We start from the raw sequence: 22012 nt of genomic DNA, 5'->3' as shown, positions 1-22012 counted from the left end.
CATTTCCCCATTGTGGGACTATTAAAAGCTTTCTGATTCTGATTTCATCAGGGGAAAAAAAAATAATTCCTAAGTTACATTGGTCTGGAGTTATCTGGACTTGAAGTGGGGACAACTGTACAAATGGTAAATGCTGGCCCCTCGTGGGAGTGAAAAACATTGCCAGAGGTCTGACAAATGCTTCAAACGCACCCCCCCCCCCCCCCCCCCCAATAAAAAAATCAAAAACCCCAAAAATTCTGGAATGGCGCTGATAAAGTCATTATTAATGAAGCAGAATCAAGTAAACACAAAAAGATTCTTTAATTTGGGGACGACACAAATTGTGACCCCCCACTACCCTGAAGGGCAGGCAGGCGGAAAAAGCCAAAAGCAAAAGAGACAGATGGGGCGTGTTGGGAGCGCTTTTGTAAAGACGGGCAGGATGTGACGTCATGTAAAGGCAGGCAGGATGTGACATCATGTAAAGGCGGGCAGGATGTGACATGACAGGAAGTCCAAGAAAAACAAAATGATGCAAAGAGAAATAGAAAAGATGTTTAAAATGTGTTCGTATCGTGAATTGCCTTAACAGGCTTTTCAATTCCCGAATAAATTTGAGAATGGCAATGAATGAGTTAATAAGGACCTTAACTCATTCACTGCCATTCACTAATTTATTCTGGAATTGAAAATTTGACAGAGTGCCATTCCCGAATTTGTTCGGGTTTTGTTTTTTCATGTTTGGGTGCCGATAAAGTGCTGGCCATGGCCTCTGGCAATGTTTTTTTTTCCTTTTCACAAGGGTGCAGCATTTCCCTTTTATTCATGTTAGCGCTTTTTCAGCTCCAGCTATATAAACCAATATGTATGTACTGTATTGCATTATATTTAGAACAGCCACTCTCATTTCAAGCTCATTTAACTCCAGACCCAAATAATTTAGGAATTAACACTTTTTTTCTGTTGAAAGAAGAGAGTCTAAGATTTCTTACGCTATATTGAATGTTTATGTAGTCCTTAAACTCAATATTCTGTGGGTCCTGCAATTTGAGTGACAATGACAAAAACCCTGGCACTCGAGTGTACAAATTTTTGCACGTCTGGCAGTGAATGAGTTAAGTGCTAGCAAAACTTTCCTGTGACATTTTTTTTCCCACTTGCGGCCCATTCAGTACTGCAAATGAGTGTTCTTTTGGAAAGAAATCCTCTTTTATGAACATAAAAAAACATCCCAGTTACCCAGGCTTCGGATGAAATTCAGCCACAGAAAATGAGACCCCCCATAACCTCATTTCTGCCATTTCCTCCATATTACGCCCGGCTTCTGCAGCCATTATGCTCACCTGAAAACTTCCTTTAATGGCTGGCCAAATTCACAAATGGAACCAACAAAAGACATCCGCGCTATGGCGACTGTGCACCAGCACGAAGGCTAAATCACTCACCTTTATACGCTGTGATTGAGTGCATGGAGATGAACCTCAGGATCATGCAATTTCTTGGAAACGGACACAAAAAATAGTATTTAGCTAACCTGAAAGACTTTCATGTGCATAACATTCTGCAGAGCTCCCGTGTCGTTCACTAATTCCACCGAGCTCCCGATTGTGTCGTTTGTTTATTGACAAATTACAAGCTGAAGTATTTTAATGAGTGATTTAGCCACACTTTAATTAGACGCTAAATAGAAAGGCTGAAACGAAATCTGTGGTGTGTTAGCAACGCTCAGTCAAGTTTATGATTCCCCCCTTCAGCGTTAGTGCTGACTTCACAGATGTCCGACTATGATCGAATCGATCAAACTTTTGGAATACTGCTTAGTCTCATCTGGGAGCTGCCTGGAGCTGGAGACACAGTTCTCGTTCTCTCATAAAAAATGGTGTATTTACATCAAACATGCCCTTTATGTGACTGTCACATATAGGATCCATAAAATCTAAATGAATCCAAGTACTGAGCGAAATAGCATCATCAATTCCGAATCAATGGCCCCAAACTGAACGAAACAGAGAACTTTGATCATCACATTTTCCTCCCATGTTCATTTCATCTCAATCTCCCCATATTTTTGTCCGGATGAAGGATTTTATACATGTTTTGCAGGCTTAAGTCAAACATCAAATAGTGATGATTTGTTTCACTCTCAGAATTTTTTTTATGTTTCGCAGTAAGATCTCATCAAGTATGTCCATTATGTCGACTCTACAAAGTTGCGTAACAATTTGTCAAATAATCATAAAAGGATATTCTTTCACTCAGTCACTGCCATTCACAAATTTATTCGGGAATTGAAAATATGATGTGGAGCGCCATTCCCGAATTTGTTTGGGTTTTGTTTTTTCATGCTTGGGTGCCGATAAAGTGCTGGCCAAGGCCTCTGGCAATCCTATTTCTTTTCCACAAGGATGCAGCAATTCCCTTTTCCGTGTTAGTGCTTTGTTCCAGCTTCAGCTGTTGTTAAAGCGCAATATAAGATTATTATTTTTATTATTATTATTATTATTATTATTATTATTATTGCTGTAGAGTGTCATTGAAAGTTTAGAAAGGTGCTTATAAGTAAAATTTATTATTATTATTATTATTATTATTATTATTATTATTATTATTATTATTATTATTGTTATTATTGTTGCTGCAAAGTGACCTTGAGAGTTTCGAAAGGCGCTCATAAATGAATTGTATTATTAGTGTATTTATTATGAATATGATGCTGATTGATTATTATTATTATTATTATTATTATTATTATTATTATTATTATTATTATTATTATTATAAAGTAACATGTATGTATTACATTGTATTTTGGAGAGCCACCCTCATTTTAAGCTCCTATATCACCAGACTCATAAAATTTAGGAATTCACTCTTTTCTAATGTTGTCAGTAAAACGTTTCTAACACTGTATTGAATATTTATGTAGTCCTAAAACTCAATACAGTAAAGTCTCGTTATATCGGTTATATCGATAGTACTGCTTATTACGATACTATTTCTATGAACGCAAGGAGAAAATTTACATGCCGCAGGATCGGATATATCGATAGTCCGGTTATATCGATATTTTTTCCGACTCCCGAGAATATTGATATAACGAGACTTTACTGTATTCTGTGGGTCCTGGAATTCAAATGACAATGACAGAAACCCTGGCACTGGAGTGTACATATGTTTGCACATCGTCTGGCAGTGAATGAGTTAAAATGCACAGCAAATTTATTGGAGGTTCAACTACAAAAACTACATATTTGAGCAACTTTCTTATCCCGTTCGTGATCATCCATATGAGACTCTATGTCCAGTCGCTACCCCAAAAAATCAATATTCTACATAGACTTTAACTCACTAATTAATCACATGTCTATATTTGATCTCACCATGGAGTATTTCTTGACACGCTTAACCTTGCTTATTAATCAAGCGCACATGCATGTAAAGTATCAAAGGGTCAACCATCCGCTACATGGGCTTTCTCTTTGCCCCTTTGGCATCAAGCATGCTAATGCTTAATTGTTCCTTTGCTGTGCTTGAAAGCCCGCTAAACAAACACGATATCGTCCCTGCCGGCCACGTAAATCGAATATAGTCCGCGACATTCATTCGGCACTGTCACCGACCTTGTGTGTGTGTGTGTGTGCGATCACATAATAAAAATGCGATAAAAGCTTTCTGAGAGAGCATGAGTTTATGAGGCGGAGCTTGGGCTGACAAACACTTTTGTAGATGTGCTCGCAAAATTCGCGGGGCTGTCGACGTGATCGATTGCGCAGCAAACGAACATACGAGAACAGCCAGAATTGGAAAAACGGTCGGTTGCGCTGATTGGAAGCGAGCACGCTGAGATATTTACAATCAGCCACATGCATCCATCAGCTGTTGATATGCAAAAAGCTTAATTAGAATGTTAGCGTAGCTTGTTAATGCCTCATTGGTCCTTACTCGTACAATTCTTTTGCGATTCAGTGAACCTACATATAGCAGAGGCTCCTCCGGTGTTGCCATAAAGAGAAGCCACATTCCCCAAGAGCTTTGAATCGAGATTTCCGCGTGAGCAGCGAGTTGGCCACCCAAGAAAGACGCGCATTCGGCACTGGGTGAGGCTGGACGTATACTTGCGCCGCATTAACATTCAATCCACTTGCCCGTAGCCTTTCAATTATTCAAGCATGGATGTTGCATCACTTGGTGTAAGCCAGAGGAGGCGTTGCTTGTTTTAGAATACATCCGGGAGATATTAATAGATATAGATGCAAATTTCCATGTTTGAAAGATTTCATGCATTCTGTGAGAATGTCTTTTTTTTATTGCCAATCTTGATCATATATTACATGAGAGCATGACGCTTGCTTAATGTCAAGTTCTGGACCGGACCAAATCATGTTTTTGGCTCTAGAAACAGAGGCTCAGACAAATTGCAACAACAAAAATATTTAGTATAAAAATATTTTTTTAATGAAAAAATTATCCCAAGGAGCCAAAGACAAGGTACAACTAAACACTGAGAATCCACAAATGAAATATCAAGAGTCCAATAATGCGAAAAAAAGAAACATCAAGATTGATGAAAAGACAAAGGTCTCTGACAAAGTGATGAGAAAAGGTCTATAACTGACACTTGAAAGTCACGCATGAGCAAGGTCAAAAGTCTGACCAGAGATGAGGCCACTTGGTAGTCAAATAAAAGGCTTGACTGTTTGGACATGAACAGTAAAATCAAACAAGACAAAATGAGATGTTGACAGTTATTGTCAAAGTTTTAGAATAAATCTTTCTACATTTAACTCATTCACTGTCAGACGATGTGCAAAAATGTGTCCACTCCAGTCCCAGGGTTTTTGTCATTGTCACTCGAATTCCAGGACCCACAGAATATTGAGTTTCTGGACTACATAAACATTCAATATAGCGTTAGACACCGTAGACTTTCTTCTTTCATCAGAAGAAAAGAGTTAACACCTAATTTAGATGGGTCTGGAGTTATATGAGCTTGAAATGAGGGTGGCTGTCCAAAATACAATTTAATACATACATATTGTTTTATATAGCACTTTAACAACAGCTAAAGCTGTAACAAAGCGTTAACATGGAAAAGGGGAAATGCTGCCCCCTTTGTGAAATTGAAAAAACATTGCCAGAGGCCACGGCCAGCGCTTTATCAACACAAAAAGACGAAACAAAACCCGAACAAATTCAGGAATCGCGCTCTACGTCATATTTTTAATCCCCGAATAAATTTGTGAATGGCAGTGAATGAGTTAATATAAGCAGGTCACGTGAATTGATTCAATCAACCTCTTTCTAAGCGCCTTTCAAAACTTTCAAGTACACTTTACAGTCACGTATAGTCCGAAGCGCGAAACAGGCTTCTGATTGGCTGCCGTGCCAAGTCCACGTGGCTTTTAGCAGACAACACAATGCAAACATTGCATTGTGCACAATGACGACAAACGACAACTGGAGCAAAATCTTCAGCAAGGGATATTTACCATAAATTAAGCAAGGGAGCATTTGTGGTAGGTCCTTCCTTAATTAAAAAAATCCTTTCTACTTTGCAACAATATTTTTTTTTTTTTTTGCGATTAGTCATCTTATTGGATTGGATGGGATTTGCCTTTATTAGTCTCGCAGTGGAGAAATTTACATTTCACAACAGCAAAGTAATGAAAGGAATGAAAGTATAACAACAAAATAGAGGAGCTTATTGTGTTTCAAGTTGTGAAAAATGGGGCAGGCAACTTTTCAGAGTTGTCTGCCCTAGTGTCAGCTAACTTTTTGTCATGAGTTTAAGACACTGCCTCGACTCTGTGACTACCACCATCGTGAAAAAGATGAAAATACAGTATCATAAAAGCTTCCATTAAAAAATGAGGAATGAATTTTATTCCCTTAAAGCAGTGGTTCTTAACATTGTAAACTACCTGTGTCAAAGTTAAGACCCGGGGGCCAAATCTGGCCTGCCACATCATTTTATTCGGCCCGTGAAAGCAAATCAAGCATGTCAAGTGCTAAAAATGCTTGCTAAAGTTCGAACCAAGATTTCAAATTGTCCCACAATATCTCATACGGTACCAATTCACATGCGCATTCACCAAACTTAGTGAAAAATAAACCCATATACATATTTTTAACTTCATGATGTTAAAGCAAACATGTTTATTTAAAACAGAAAAAAAATGTCCCCCATCCCTGGACTAAAGTGAGCACTTGTACCGTCAAGGTACTTTGACAATCACTGGATTAGACCACCCTGATACCGTATGCCTCCTATCACAGGGGCTCTTCAGGCCTAACGAATCAGTTCTCTCTCCAGGCGTGCTGATTATGTTGCCCCCCCCCCCTGATCCTTCCTATCACTGCGACTGGCGTTCCCATCTCCAGGGAATGCGCTTCCGAGCATTAACACACGTATCAAATGAAGGCAAACTTGAAAAAGACTTGCAAATTGATGGTTTGCTTTCTTATATTCACACAGCAATTGGGGTGCGGGATGGGGGGGGCTGTTATGATAGGCCTGGTAGGAGGTATGAGCCTGGTATACACGCTCCTCAAACTTACGGGGAGGCAAGCAATTAGGAGCTGTAAGATGTGATTCAACCCTGTTGTGCCCCAGAGCAGGTGGCTCATTTGCCGCTGTCTCCACCTCAGTGTCAAATCTTCCATTTCAATCTGCATTCCAAACATTTAGTCGATTGCGTGATTGCAATTTTAGTGAACCTTTAAAAAAAAAAGTAGCAGAGAGACAAATTATAGACAATATTGAAAGGCGCTGGATTGTTATTGATGTCGCGATTTGTAAGGTGGGAGTGGTGGTAGTGGTGGACCCCCAAAAACAGTCAGGAGGGAGGAGCAGGGTGTAGTTGACAAATTGTATTAAATAATGTCAGCACGAACACAATCTCAAACAACAAAGTCATCAGAACAAAAAGGTCCAAAGTAGCAAATAAAACCATGACAAGACGAAGCAAACCTGACAGGGTAAAACACACAATTACCCAATGTTGAATGCTTGTGCCGGGGGTCCTTTTAATTGACATTGATCATCTAAAATACCCAAAACACACAGGCTGATATTTTTAGTCAAATGCAAAACACCAATAAAAATGAGTTAAGGTGTCCCAAAACTAATTCAAAATGACCACGGAGATGGCGAGTTTCAGAAGGTCCCGCCCCCTTCTTCGTGACATCACGCCAGGACGTCTTGCCTTACTCTAGAATCAAAACAATGGCTTCAGATTCGGAGAAGATGCTTTCTTGTTACTCATCCACTTATGACTATGATACAAATAGTTCTGAAGAGGAAAGCATAAATGTTTGCAATCGATTAAAGATGTCCTTCCGTATCAATACGAGCCGTCAGGACACCAATGTAGCGTCCCAGAAAATTCACAAGATGGCGCCCAAGCTCCGTTGGAAATGGGCGGATTTGTCTGCTGTTTGCTTTGTGTCAACGAGTATCAAATAGTAGTCTTGGTGCAACATAATGATTCACCATTGCATTATTGATGTGTTTTCCTTCTAATTTCGCTATCAACACGAAGTTTTCAAACCAAACAAAGTACCCAAAATGCATTGTGTGTCGCTTTCTCGGTCAGGGGCGTTCCTGACGTGATGTCACGTCAGCAATCGTCACCAACTCAAAAACAAGGCTTCCTGAATAATCAGCGCGAGTTTTAAAACGTAAAATATAGCTATATGCGGTGGAATCTTGGTAAAATACGCTCAGTCGAAGTCATTTGAAGTGATTTTACAAATTATGGACACAACTTGTCCCTTGTCCGGCATCGGTTGTCCTTAAACGACTATGCCACCTGGTGGTCGCAAACCAAAACATGACCATTGAATGTCTGGTTGGTTAGCATTGGACAATCGGATCCTATTCGCCACAGCGGCAGAAGTCAAATTGATAAATAACATCATTCTTTGTGAATGAGGCGGACAAGCGGGGGGTGACATTCATTCAGAGCCTCCCATGTTGCCTCTTTTTCAAATTGGATTTCAGCAGACGTTATTGAAGTTACGTTTCCGGCCTTGACACACAGTCGCCGGTTAGTTAACAATGAACGCATCCGAGTTTTGGATTGGAGGGGGGCGTTAAGGCAAACAGGGAAAACTAGCGAACATTGCTAATGCACATCTGGGTTGGCGTAGCACTGAGATTAAAAAACCTCATCCCACAGTCCCAAGCGTGTTTAACTCATTCACTGCCATCCAATAATTTGAAAATATGATGTAGAGCTCCATTTCCAAATTTGTTTTGGTTTGATTTGAATTTTTTGGGTTCAGATAAAGCGCTGGTCAGACCTCTGGCAATGTTTTTTTTTTCTTTTCCACAAGGGAGTAGCATTCCCCTTTTTTCCATGTTATTGCTTTGTTCCATCTTCAGCTGTTGTTAAAGCGCTAAAATAAATCTACAGTATATGTATGTATTTTGTACAGCCGCCCCCATTTCAACCTCAGATAACACCAGACCCAGATAACTTGGGAATTAACTATTTACTTCTGATGAAAGAAGAGAGACTAAGGTTTCTTAGGCTGCATTGAATGTTTATGTAGTTCTAAAACTCAATATTCTGTGGGTTCTGGAATTTGAGTGAAAATGACAAAAACCCTGGCACTGGAGGAGACACATTTTTGCACGTCTGGCAGCGAATGAGTTAAGTTTGTCTTGGAGGGGGGGAAACCAAAGGGGACTGGGTTGGGCTTTGTTTCTCGCGTCTCTCTCCAGCCTCGAAGTGGAGTGACTCCCCCCCCCTTCCCCCCAACCCTTTCTTCGAACTGCTGGCCCTCGGTCAGGTAACAAAACAGGATAGTATCACAGGACGGTGAAACCTACAGTGGCCCCGCCTGCCTCCACATGTGTGTTTGTGTGAATGCGTGTGTGTGTGTGCGTGTGTGTGTGCGTGTCTCTGCGAGGCTCTCACCCGTACCTGTCATATATCCTAAAACTCTTTGTTCTCGTTTGTGTTTGCCTGTTTGCCGCACCCCTCTTACCCACACACCTGACCCCTTCTCCCCACCCAAGGTGCCCACTCCCAACTGCCTCTCGCGCACCCCCACCATCCCACTATGTATTATCTGTGTTTCGGAGAAGACGTTGCTATGCCAACAGCCCACTTTCGGAGCTGCAGGGGGAACTGTGATCTCAACCCGAGTCGACTCTGCCGTCTGCTGGCTACTGTAAGACACTGCGGGACTTGAACGCATCATCTCCATTCAGCCTCCCCTGCGGATTCAGATCCAAACGCCATTTGCGCCGTAATACGTTGATTCATAGAGGGGGGGGGGAGATCAGCCTAAAATCCAACCCTCATTGGAATTCACGAACCACTTGAAAACCTGGAGGACAGAAGAAGTATTTCTTGCTCCGAAAGTGCTGTCCAAGCCACTTTGCAAAAAGAAGCAGGCGGCAGCATTAGAGCAGAGGACCACCTGAGGCGCCGTCGAGCGGCGTGATGGGGAAAGCTATTGCCCTGGTTGCACGAGCTCCTACCTGAAAAAAGGCAATGAAGCCCCTGAGCGGTGCATGAATGCAAATGAATAATTGAGGATGTTGCCCCCCCATCGATACTTAGCAGGTGAATGAAGAGGAGAGGGAAGGGCCTTGCGACACTTTAAATCCTAAACATCGGCTTTAGAGCTCCTTCATCTCAGGCTCAGATTTTGATTTAAAGCCAGAGATGCCAGTTTGGATTGCCTTTAACTCATTCACTGCCATCCCAAAATTTATTCTGGAATTGAAAATATGACGTAGAGCGCGCTTCCAGAATTTGTTCGGGTTTTGTTTTTTTATGCTTGGATTGGATTTGCCTTTATTCGTTTCGCAGTGGAGACATTTACATTTCACAGCAGCAAAGTTATGAAAGGAAGAAGGAAGGAAAGAAAGAAGTAGAAAACCCAAATACAGGAGCTGCTGGAAATGCAGCCACTCTCGCCGCGCCATCTTGAAGTCAAAAGAAGAAAATATAAAGACAATATGACAACACAAAGACACAGAGAGTCATTCATTCTTCAGCACTTGCTGTACCCTCTTTGTGACATGAAGCAGTTCTAAATGAAAGAGTGGAGAAAAAAAATGGGTGCCGATAAAGCACTGGTCAGACCTCTGGCAGTGTTTTTTCTTTTCCACAAGGGGATAGCATTTCCCTTTTTTCCACCTTTGTTCCACCTTCAGCTGTTGTTAAAGTGCTATATAAACCAATATATATTATACTGTATTTTGTACATCTGCCCCCATTTCAAGCTCAGATAACTCCAGAGTCATATCATTTAGGAATTATATCTTTTTGACTGACGAAAGAAGAAAGTCTAAGGTTTCTCTGCATTGAATGTTTATGTAGTCCTAAAACTCAATATTCTATGGGTCGAGTGACAATGACAAAAACCCTGGAACTGGAATGGACACAGTTTTGCACATGATCAGGCAGTGAATGAGTTAACCTCTTGCCTGCAGTGTATAAAAAGAAGAAGAAATAGAAAATAGTCCACTGACGAAGCTTTTAGGATTGAGGAGCGAAACGTCCAACACCTTCAAAGAAGTACAGATGATGACTGAAGAAACCTTTTCATCGATTGAATAGAAAATAAGTGGCAACTAATACAATCAACGGTCAATCGATGACGACTCACCTAACTCCTGGAATTGGTTAACACCCTACCCCCACCCTCACCTCAAATCCCTTGACCCCCATTTCTGGTCAAATTGAGTGTGATTTTGTGCTTGTCTCGTTTGCTGGCTTTTTCTGTCTGTCTTTTTGTCAGTATATTTTCTCCAGTTCTGTCCTTGTGTCTGCAAAAAATGAAATAATACACATGAACACATTTAATCTCTCCAAATTGGGTCGAAGAAGATTTTCAATTTAATAAATGAAAGAAAAAAAAAACAAGTTGACAGATGCTGGCCAGACAGACAGACTTGTTGTTTCCTTCCGGCCTGTCCAAGGCATTGTCTTCACTCTCTTTGGAGTGACACCTACTTGCATATGTCAAATATGCACACGTAGCCAATGCCAGTTTGTGCTTTGGCCCTTTGTGATCCCAGTCGTCACTTTTAGAGTGTTGCTAAATAGTTGGGAAATCCGACTCCATTTCAGGTTGACATGACCTCATTTCAAGTAACACCCTCTTTTGTGACACTCTAAATGTGCATTTCCCCCTTTTTTGACTCACATCTGACTTTTTTGACCACTTAACAGTATTTCCCTTTCATATTAATCACACTATGATGTTTCATATTTTCCTTTCTGGTGATGATCAATATAATTTTATTTCTTTTTGTTTTGTCATCATTCACTCCCTTCAGCATGTTTGTCCACTGTTCGATTATGTGCGCACAGTTCTTTATTTTGTTCTTCATTGATACTTATCAGACTGACCAAACTAAGCCTCTCTTTGTGTTTCCAGGCTTTCCTTCCTTCCTTTCTTCCTTCCTTCCTTCATCTTTTCTTGCAGCTCTCCTTTTTCCCTTTATCTAATGTGGTGTTTGTAACAATCTCACTTTGTTTTTTTTTTTTTTTGCTTTTTTTTGGTAACCTCACTGTTCATGCTATTAATACTTTGCTATCTCTTCTTATACAGATAAAAATAATTTCCTACTTGCTTTTCTCTTTCTTCCATTCCTCGTCGGACTTTATCTTTATGATTTCTGTCTTCAACTTTCTGCATCCTCTCATTTGATTTGTCTTCCTCACTTTTCTCAGCGGGTTCTTCTCTCTTTTTTATTTGTTCATTTATTTGCCTAAAAGCCTTTCAGTGTTTAGCCTGGTCGTGTATGGAGGGCTGTTTTCTAAAGTGTCCCTTTTTTTATTGGTCAGGAATATTTGGACATTCATATTGTATGACGTGCTCTTTAATTTCATTTCAACTTCTCTTGTGCAATTATATTGCCTTTGTTTGCTGTTTATATTCCGTTTACATTCTTCTCATGTTGTTGTATGAACTCAGAAGTGTTTTCAACCACAGTGTTTATTCCACCTTTAATGTTTTTATACAATCCTGATCCCAAGAAGCAGGTGTTGCAATGGATTTATATTTACAGTAAAACTCAGCCATATCAAAGCTGTGTTTTTGTTTTGTTTTTTTCAATTGAAGAGAAGATTTAATTTTGGGATGAATCAAGCACACGATACAAAACGTCCATTTAACGTCGTGTTAAATGTCAAGTGTTCTCTGTGTTGCTATACATGTTTGTCCTGTGTGTGTCTGTGTGTTTTTTTTCATGTCTTGTTGCTTCTATGTGTTATTTTATATGTATGTGTCTTATCCATGTCCTCCCAGGGAAATCATGGCCACCGAATTGGTTTCGACAAATATAATTGTAGTGGTTAAATTTGTGTAGTTATTTTTTTTTTCAATCGAGTATTCATTGACTTGTCGGCGGTAACTTTCTCATTGGAGGGATGGATCTTTGCCACAGCGGACATATGCACATTTTCGATTCCAAGTCGCATCAAATGCATCGCCACACATCAAACATCCTCCGTTGTAGCACTCGTTGTTTATCTGTGGATTTTTTTGGGGCAGATCTGATTTGGCTGTTCTCAAAGAAATCAAGCAAAAAGCACAATTTCCCTTTAATATGACATCTATCCCAAACACAAATTTGGATTTCAATTGGATGTTTGTAATCGGTAGTTTTCATGTGCCAAACAGGTGGAGGTTGGACTCAGACATTCTCTCTTTCTCTAGAGATGAGTTTGTGTGGTTTTGTTGGTTAATGTGTGTTTGTTCTTCTCAGGGGAAACAAGCCAGCCAACAGTCCCAAAGGCCAACCGCCCGATGCTGACGGCCATTCCTCAGTTACTGACCTGGCTAACTCCCTCACTGGAGACATGGTGATGGTAAGACCAATTCTCCCGGCATATACACGAAATGAGCGTTACCACAGAGCGCCGATTCGAATGTGGAACTGTCGCGGCTTGGAATTGAAGCGGATTTACGTGGGACAATAGATGGGAGACAACCTATTTTCGTCAGTGGATGCTATAGCTTTGTGTTGGCTGTCAACAGTTAGCTCATAGCAGACGTGCTTATTTCACCATGACGTCCCTGATCCACTGGTGAAAAGGACGCTTTGATCCTTTTATCTTTCATCTAAAACATGCAACAAAGAGGGTGCCGAAAGTGCTTAAGATCGAATGACTGTCTGTGTCTTTTGTGTCGTGTCACATTATTTGTTGCTTAGTTTTTTTGTTGTTGTTTTAACTTCAAGATGGCGCCGCGGGAGTTGCTGCCTTTTAAAACAACAATCAACATCACTACAATATGTTTGACAGGACATACAGCAAATAAGCAAAGTAATAACGTACCATGTGCATCTTGTAAATTGAAAGTGGACAAATTTTAATGACGTAGACTATATCGTTCTCTTTCTCCGCCGATTTCTCTCGCAATTTCTCTCATTCTGTCTGTCTGTCTGTCTGTCTGTCTGTCTCTCTCTCTCTCTCTCTCTCTCTCTAGCGATTTCTCTCGCACGTCGAAACACGTAACACGAAACCGGAAGTGATCCATGAAAAAATATTCCAAATCAAGTATTGAGGAGAATTTTAACAAAAACACAAATTTGAAGCTTCACGTAGAAACGTGAAACACTTTTACAAAACAAGACCGAATTACTTCGTCAGCAAACTAAAGTCTTTCTGGTAGTTTAGGCCATATATATGTATATATCCCTACTGTCCAGACCTCAGTGGTCATTAAACAAATGTCAGAAAGAAAGAATAGGGAGTGAAACCAAAAATTCTGAAGATACAAAAAGGAGAGGAGTAGCAGTACCTTCCATTGCAGGAGTTTCTGAAAAACTACAAAGAGTCCTTTGGCAACATAAAATTCCTACTTATTTCAAACCGATAAACACTTTAAGGCAAAAAATGAGTGCATCCAAAAGATAGGCTGCCAAATGAAAATCAAGGTAATGTAGTTTATTCAATACATGGTAAGAATGAAAATTGTAAAGAATATAGATGGTTTGAAAGGGGAGTAAAAGAAGCTATTTTCATAAAACAACTAAATCCTTCATTAAACCGATATGGTGGGGTGAGGTTCAATTTGGATCGTTCATACAATAGCCTGCTTAGGCAACATAGGATTAGTAATACTGGTGAGGTGATACCGGTGGAAGTGGGGCAATCAGGCCAGTCGTTAGTTAGAACAATAGGAACAAACAGTGGAGCTGCAGGGAGTAGTCCTCTGCTCCCCCCCCAACCTGAGAGCAGGGACCTAACATAGCAGAGTCCGGCACCACCATGTCTGGACAGTAGATATATATATATATATATATATATATATATATATATAGGGCCTAAACTACCAGTAAGACTTTAGTTTGCTGACGAAGTTTCTTGGATAAGAAGCGAAACGTCCGACACCTTCAAAGATGTACAGATGACGGCTGAAGAAACCTTTTCATCGATGGACCACTCCTATACGACTGAGAGCTTACACAGACGCAAGACCAAATAAATTAGATTTTTGTTGTCATGGCAACCAATGACAATATTGCCGCCAGTTACATCCTGTATTTTTTTTCTTCCTTTAATTTCCTCTTACTTTCACTACTTTGCTGCTGTGAAATGTAAATTTATTCAATGCGAGATGAGTAAAGATTCATCCAATCCAATTTATACAACAAACGGTTGATATAAATGCACCTCACTCTCTTTCAAAAGCGTATATTCGTTGTGTCAGAAAAGTTCCAGGAGTTGGTTGGCAAAAGATTTGAACGAGCATACTGTATCTGCAAAGCGGCTTTATTTCTGTTCAACGTACGTACGTTACCCTGACCACGCGCCCGCTCGCAATGCTTTGAGCATCTGACGCTTCCTTACTCATCCAACCTGGCTCTGTGTGATCTCTTTAATGTTTGCCGAGCTCATCAAGGAAACCAGTTTTGAAGACGTAAGACAACATGAAGATTTCCACAGCGAGCTGTGGAAATTTCTCAAAAAAACATTTTTAGGAGTCATATTATTCCACTTTGATCAGATCATGAACTAATAAAATGTTTGGAATTTTCACGCAATTGCTGCATGTGTTGTTTTTTAAATTTGACTGCACTTTGTGGTCCTTCCAGCTATCTCCGGGTTCAGAGGACGACGACGGCGAGGGGCCAATTAGTGAGAAGCTGGGTCGGATCCAGTTCAGTATAGGCTACAGCTTCCAGAACACAACCCTGACAGTCAAACTTCTCAGGGGTCAGGAGCTCCCGGCCAAGGACTTCTCCGGCACTTCGGATCCCTTTGTCAAAATCTATCTGCTGCCTGACAAGAAGCACAAGCTGGAGACCAAGGTCAAGAGGAAGAACCTCAACCCCCATTGGAATGAAACCTTCCTGTTTGAGGGTGTGGATTGTTTTCCTCAACATTTATCACAGCTCGCAATGGGATTTATTCAGTGTTGAGTTTAAGTCCCCGTCAGCCTGATCAAGTCGTTGCCTGATTCACAATCATTTGATCAAAAGAAAAAAATGGACTGTCTGAGTGTGTTGAAGATGTTTTTTTGACACTAGAATGCCGTGATCCTCATTATTATCACACAAAAGTCACTTAAAGGACAACCGACACCATTTTTTGTTTCCTAACTGACATCAGAGAAACGTTTTATAGCATCTAAAATACCCAAAACACACAGGCTGATATTTTTAGTCAAATGCAAAACACCGATAAAAATGAGTTGAAGTTTCCCAAAACTACTTCAAAATGACCTTGGGATGGCGAGTTTCAGTAGGTTCGTGACGTCACGCCAAGACGTCCTGCCTTGCTCTTGAATCAAAACAATGGCTTCAGATTCGGAGAAGATGCTTTCTTGTTACTCATCCAGTTATCAATATGATTCAAGTAGTTCTGAAGAGAAAAGCATAAATGTTTGCAATCGATTAAAGAAGTCCTTCCGGATCATTTTGAGGCGTCAGGACTCCAATGTAGCTCCCAGAAAATGCACAAGATGGCGCACAAGCTCCATTGGAAAAGGGCTGATTTGTCTGCTGGGAATTTGTGTCAACTAGTATCAAATAGTAGTCTTGGTGCAACACACAACGATTCACCATCGCATTATTTATGTGTTTTCCTTCTAATTTCGTCATCAACACAGAGTTTTCCCAAAATGCATTGTGTGTAGCTTTCTCTGTCAGGGGCGTTCCTGACGTGACATCATGTCAGGAATCGTCACCAATTCAAAAACAAGACTTCCTGAATATTCAGCACGGGTCTTAAAACGTAAAATATAGCTATATGCGGTGGAATCTTTGTAAAATACGCTCAGTAGAAGTCATTTGAAGTAATTTTACAACTTATGGACACAACTTGTCTGGAGGTGTCGGTTGTCCTTTAAAAATCCACTGATTTGAAAGCCAGCAGAATCAGAATCAGAATCAGAATACCTTTATTCGTCCCGCAATGGGGAAATTTGCAAGATTTGCAGACCATCCCCAACTAAATAAGATTGCGCGTCTCATTTTCTTTTGTCTTTGTTTTAGGTTTCCCATATGAGAAGGTGAGAGAGCGCACACTTTACCTTCAGGTATTGGACTACGACCGCTTCAGCAGGAATGACCCCATTGGAGAGGTCTCCATCCCGCTGAACAAAGTGGAGTTGGGTCAGATAAAGACCTTTTGGAAGGAGCTCAAGCCCTGCAGTGATGGCAGTGTAAGAGAGCGAGGGGCAGGCACTGAGGGTCAATGGGGGGAGGCATGATGACCATTCCATTCCAGTGTTTCCGTTGCCATTTTTCACTTAACGTGCCAATGTTATCCACCTTCCACCGAGTCAATTTTTATCTTCACAAACCGGTTGGACCTCTGTGTTGATGAACTCATTCACTGCCAGACAATGTGCAAAAATGTGTCCCCTCCAATGCCAGGGTGTTTGTCATTGTCACTAGAATTCCAGGACCCACAGAATATTGAGTTTTAGGACTACATAAACACTCAAAACAGCGTTAGAAACCTTATACTCTCTTATTTAATCAGAAAAAAATAAGAGTTCATTCGTAAATTATATGGGTCTGGAGTTATATGAGCTTGAAATGAGGGCAGCTGTCCAAAATACAATGCAACACATACATATTGGTTTATATAGCGCTTTAACAACATCTGAAGTTGAAAAGAACAAAGCATTGACAGAGGCCATGGCCAGCATTTAATCGGCATCCAAGCATGAAAAAACACAACCTGAGCAAATTCGGGAATGGTGCTCTATGTCATATTTTCAATTCCCGAATAAATTAGTGAATGAGTTCAATAGAGCAGTCATCGTGGATTACATCATAGTGAGAAATCTGAAATTTGATATTCCCTTATCTGAGCAGATTAGCCGATAGATGATACACGGTGTGTGTGTGTGTGTGTGTGTGTGTGTGTGTGTGTGTGTGTGTGTGTGTGTGTGTGTGTGTGTGTGTGTGTGTGTGTGTGTGTGTGTGTGTGTGTGTGTGTGTGTGTGCGCGCGCGTGTGTGTGTGTGTGTGTGTGTGTGTGTGTGTGTGTGTGTTTCTCAGGGGAGACGAGGGGACTTGCTGGTGTCTCTCTGCTATAATCCCACTGCCAACACCATCACTGTGAACATAATCAAAGCCCGTAATCTCAAAGCCATGGATATCGGAGGCACCTCAGGTAGACTTTTCTTATTATTTGCAGTTTCTCTCCTATGTCATTTTTTTTTCACCCCACAAAAGTCTTTTGGTCTGCCTGTTTGGTCCGAACCAAATTTTTCATACCTAACACTGTAGTCTTTGCAATCGGGCGACATTCTGCAAACCCACATGTGGCGATCGGTGCTTCCATCGGTTTATGTATGTACAAAATGTTTTTTCCTTTAAAAATGTACTGAGTGAGGCAAATAATCAGGTGTGCTTTGTCGTCCGGAAATTACAGTATACTTCTCTCAGTAATTGATGTTAGCAGTGCGGTACATTGTGCCTCCATGTCCTCCATGGGGCCATTATAGAACTGGATTGGAGCTGTCTGAGAAGATGTTCAGTAAGTGCTTTGAAGCAATGCCTTGGTAAAATTTTCACAGCACTGCTTTACTCTATCATAGTTGCCAAACAAAAAATAATAATTTTGCATTCAAAATGAGTGATAGAAGAACTTCTTCTTCTTTTCCTTTCGGCTTTGCCCCTCAGGGGTCGCCACAGTGAATCAATGTCCTCCATCTATCCCGGTTTTGTGCATCCTCTTCTCTCACACCAGCTACCTTCATGTCCTCTTTGACCACATTCATAAACCTCCTCTTCGGTCTTCCTCTCGGTCTCCTGCCTGGCAGTTCAAGGCTCAACATCCTTCTCCCGATCTCCTCTGGACATGTCCAAACCATCTCAGTCTGGCCTCTCTGACTTTCTCTCCAAAGCCTCTAATATGAGTTGTCCCTCATATTGGACTTGTTCCTGATCCTATCCAACCTGGTCACTCCCAAAGAAAACCTCAACATCTTCCGCTCTGCTACCTCCAGCTCCAGTGATAGAAGAACAATAATCAAAAATCAGTATACAGTGATACCTCGGCTTAAAAACGCTTTAGCTCACGAATTTTTCGCCTCACGAACATTAAATTCGCGAGCATATAGTCTTGGCTGACGAACTCGTTTTTGGCGGACGAACCAAACCACGCAGCGCCACGGTGGCTGGTGGACTACATTTCGGCGGACGAACACCAAACCACATGGTCAAACAGCGCCACAGTGGCTGGCGGACTAGTTTTCCTCACCCCCTTTCTTTGAGTGTGGACGTGGTTTGTTATCGAGTGGTGTACTTTGGCTATTATAGGACCGTAAAAGACCCCACCACAGGATAGTGTTAAGACGAAGAGGACACAAAAGAAAATTACGGTCGAGTAGAAGAAGGAGATCATCGAAAAACGAGGTGTGCGTTTGTGTGACTTAGCGTCCCAGTAGCATTACACCAAGTCGACCATTGATACCATCCTTAAGAACAAGGAAGTTATTAAGGGTGTGTGTGGCTCAGGGTATTTCCGTGCTGTCTAAGCTACGGTCTCAGGCAACAGAAGAGGTTGAAAAACTTCGGTTAATTTGTATTACCGAAAAGCAAACTTTGCATTACATACACTTTCTGGGAACCAATTAAGTTTGTAAGCTGAGGTATTTTCTCTGACCAAATTAAAAACAAAACATCATTGTGGATGCTTTTGTCCTTGGTAGCACTCACACCACTATCTAAACCGGCAGCTCAGATCTCAGCCTGTGCTTCCATATTGCTTCCAATTTGCAGATCCGTACGTGAAGGTGTGGCTGATGCACAAAGACAGGCGTGTCGAGAAGAAGAAGACAGTGACGATGAAGCGCTGTCTCAATCCCGTCTTCAACGAGTCCTTCCCCTTCGACGTTCCCGCCCATGTGCTGAGGGAGACCACCATCATCATCACCGTCATGGACAAGGACAGACTCAGCCGCAATGATGTTATCGGCAAGGTAAAGTCTGGCTTTGTTGTCCTTGCCCATTATGATGATAGAAATGTCCCTCTCAGATTTTCGCATCGTGCTAGATGCGAGTGTAAATACGTCCAAAGTTTAGAGCAGTGATAGAATCCCTCATGAATATGTACCATTGGCACATAAACAGAAAGATAAATATCATCAGTCATCTTCACTGTGACTTGAATTGGGTGTGTGCGTGTTTGTGTGTGTTACATAATTTTGCAGCCTTTTTAGGGGCGACCGTTGCTCACTGGGGCTTTAAATTAGCAGGACATTTGCATGCAACAATGTCAATGATGAAAACGTTCAGGTTTCTTATCTAAATGTCGTAAAAGTGAAGCCGTTATTATTTCGTAAATGAGTTGAACTATAGCTGACCAAAGTGACCCCACCTGCTGGCTCCACACTTCAAAGGCAGAGTAAAAAAATGGATTATTGTAAACGTTCACATTTTCAAAGTCGCCTAAAAGGTGAAACTTCGGAGTAATTAACCGGACCGGATAGATCAGGGGTGCCAAACTCATTTTCCCCCAGAAACCTTTCAAATTAAAGGCTTTCTTGCAGAAATCTGCTGACACAAATTTCTTCTACAACCATTGTGGAACAGGCCGTTGGAGACAGTCAAGTACTGTATGGGTTTCATATTTTAAAAAAATCGATAATAAATGAAAACAAAAATTTTAATACAATTGTGTTTGAGAATTTCACTCCAGGTAGACCCATAGGTGCTAATTTATTGTTTCTCATCTACTGTGGTAAGGAAGTGATTTTGATCGTTGTACTCAATGACGAGCCGTGCATTTCACACCTAGGCCTTCAGTCATGCTACGTCTGAATCAATCCAAACCGTAATAACTATTTTATGACTATTCAACAATTACCGCAGCTATAGCTGGGACTGCGACTCATATAAAAAGTGTGGTGTGATTTACTACAAGTCCACTAGAGGGTAGCGTTAGCCAGCAAATAAGGCCTGCGAGAAGGCCTTGGTGTCGCCAACTCGAAATCTGATTGGTTAAAGCAACGGTTTGATCGACACATTTGATGCTCCGGGGTCTACAGAACTGATCGTGAAGGCGCCCAGATAGATTTCTGACCTCGGTAACAAATAATGGCTGAAATGTTATTGGTTAAATGCTTTAATATGAAAACACACACCACAGTTCCAAGTTTTTTATCATTGTCACTCAAATTCCAGGACCTACAGAATATTGAGTTTTAGGACTACATAAACATTAAATGCAGCGTAAGAAACGTTAGACTTTTTTCTTTAATCAGAAAAAAATAGTTTATTTTGAGCTTACTTCGTTATAGAGTTTCCTGCATTGTTAAATAGTTAATTCCTAAATTATATGGGTCTGGAATTATATGAGCTTGAAATGAGGGTGGCTGTCCAAAATACAATGCAATACATACATATTGGTTTACACAGCGCTTTAGCAACAGCTGAAGCTGGAACAAAGCGCGAACATGTAAAAAAGGGAAATGCTGCCCTCTTGTGGAAATGAAAAAAAACCATTGCCAGAGGCCATGGCCAGCGCTTGCATGAAAAACCAAAAAACGGACAAATTTGGGAATGGCGTTCCAGGTCATATTTTCAATTCCCGAATAAATTTGGAAATGGCAATGAATGAGTTAACCCATTCACGAATTTATTCGGAAATTGAAAAGCATGACGTGGAGCGCCATTCCAGAATTCGTTCGGGTTTTGTTTCTTTCTTCCGGGGGATGCGTTTGAAGCTTTGGTCAGACCTCTGGCAATGTTTTTCCCTTCCATTGAGCTTTTGTACAGCCGCCCCCACTTTCAATGCAGATAACTATGAACAAGTAAGCTCGAAATAAACTTTTTTTCCTGATGAAATTAGAGAGACTAAGGTTTCTAATGTTGTATTGAATGTATATGTAGTCCTAAATCTCAATATTGTGTGGGTCCTTGAATTTGAGTGAAAATGACAAAAACCCTGGCACTGGAGTGGACACATTTTTGCACATCGACTGGCAGTGAAAGAGTTACTAAGAATTCATGGCCAAAATATAATTAACATCATTCTGTGACTCAGATATTTTTAGGCTAGCAGAGAAGGCCTTGCAGGCTCTGACTGTCCACCACTGGTTGTAGTCCTATGAAAATTATATCTTCCATCACATTTCCTGTATATGATAGCTGTCCATGTTAAGTGCTTTGTTGCAGCTTCAGCTGTTGTTAAAGCGTTGTACAGTGAGACCTCAACTTACAAACACCTTATCTTACAAACTTTTCGTCTTACAAACGTCAAATTTATGAAAATTAAACCTTATAATAAGCACTATTTTCATAATACACACCCACCACGGCTGGCGGAGTGATCTTCGGCGGAAGCACACGACAGAGGTTAAGTTACCAACAGTCCTTATGGAAGATGACTCTCCTTCCATAAGCCATCAACGACCATCAAAAAGGTAAATAAAACTTTATTTTACAGCACAGTTTATTTCTTTAATTACAGTCCTCATGTAATGCGCCTCTCTTTCCAAACAGCAATTCCCTTTGACCTTCGACCTCCAATGCCATTCCATCAAGCCATAAATGACCATCACAAATGTGTTGGTCACAAAGAGACTTTATGATA

General features: G+C 40.9%; 1 protein-coding gene across 4 annotated transcripts in view; it reads left to right on the top strand.

Moving 5' to 3' along the window:
* Positions 1–22012, top strand: part of syt7a (synaptotagmin VIIa) — a 135066-nt gene that overhangs the window by 97681 nt on the left and 15373 nt on the right. For all 4 annotated transcript variants that reach the window (XM_088996361.1, XM_088996364.1, XM_088996365.1 and 1 more), the window contains 5 exons: positions 12719–12821; positions 15053–15320; positions 16454–16623; positions 17470–17584; positions 19198–19397. In XM_088996361.1, coding sequence (XP_088852487.1) covers positions 12719–12821; positions 15053–15320; positions 16454–16623; positions 17470–17584; positions 19198–19397 — 856 coding nt within the window. The remainder of the gene's footprint in view (positions 1–12718; positions 12822–15052; positions 15321–16453; positions 16624–17469; positions 17585–19197; positions 19398–22012) is intronic.

Source organism: Hippocampus bargibanti, linkage group LG05 (genome assembly GCF_051943395.1).
Source record: "Hippocampus bargibanti isolate YZ-2025 linkage group LG05, ASM5194339v1, whole genome shotgun sequence".
Taxonomy (NCBI): Eukaryota; Metazoa; Chordata; class Actinopteri; order Syngnathiformes; family Syngnathidae; genus Hippocampus; species Hippocampus bargibanti.
The sequence above is the reverse complement of the archived record's forward strand: the minus strand, read 5'-3'. Positions and strand labels throughout refer to the sequence as shown.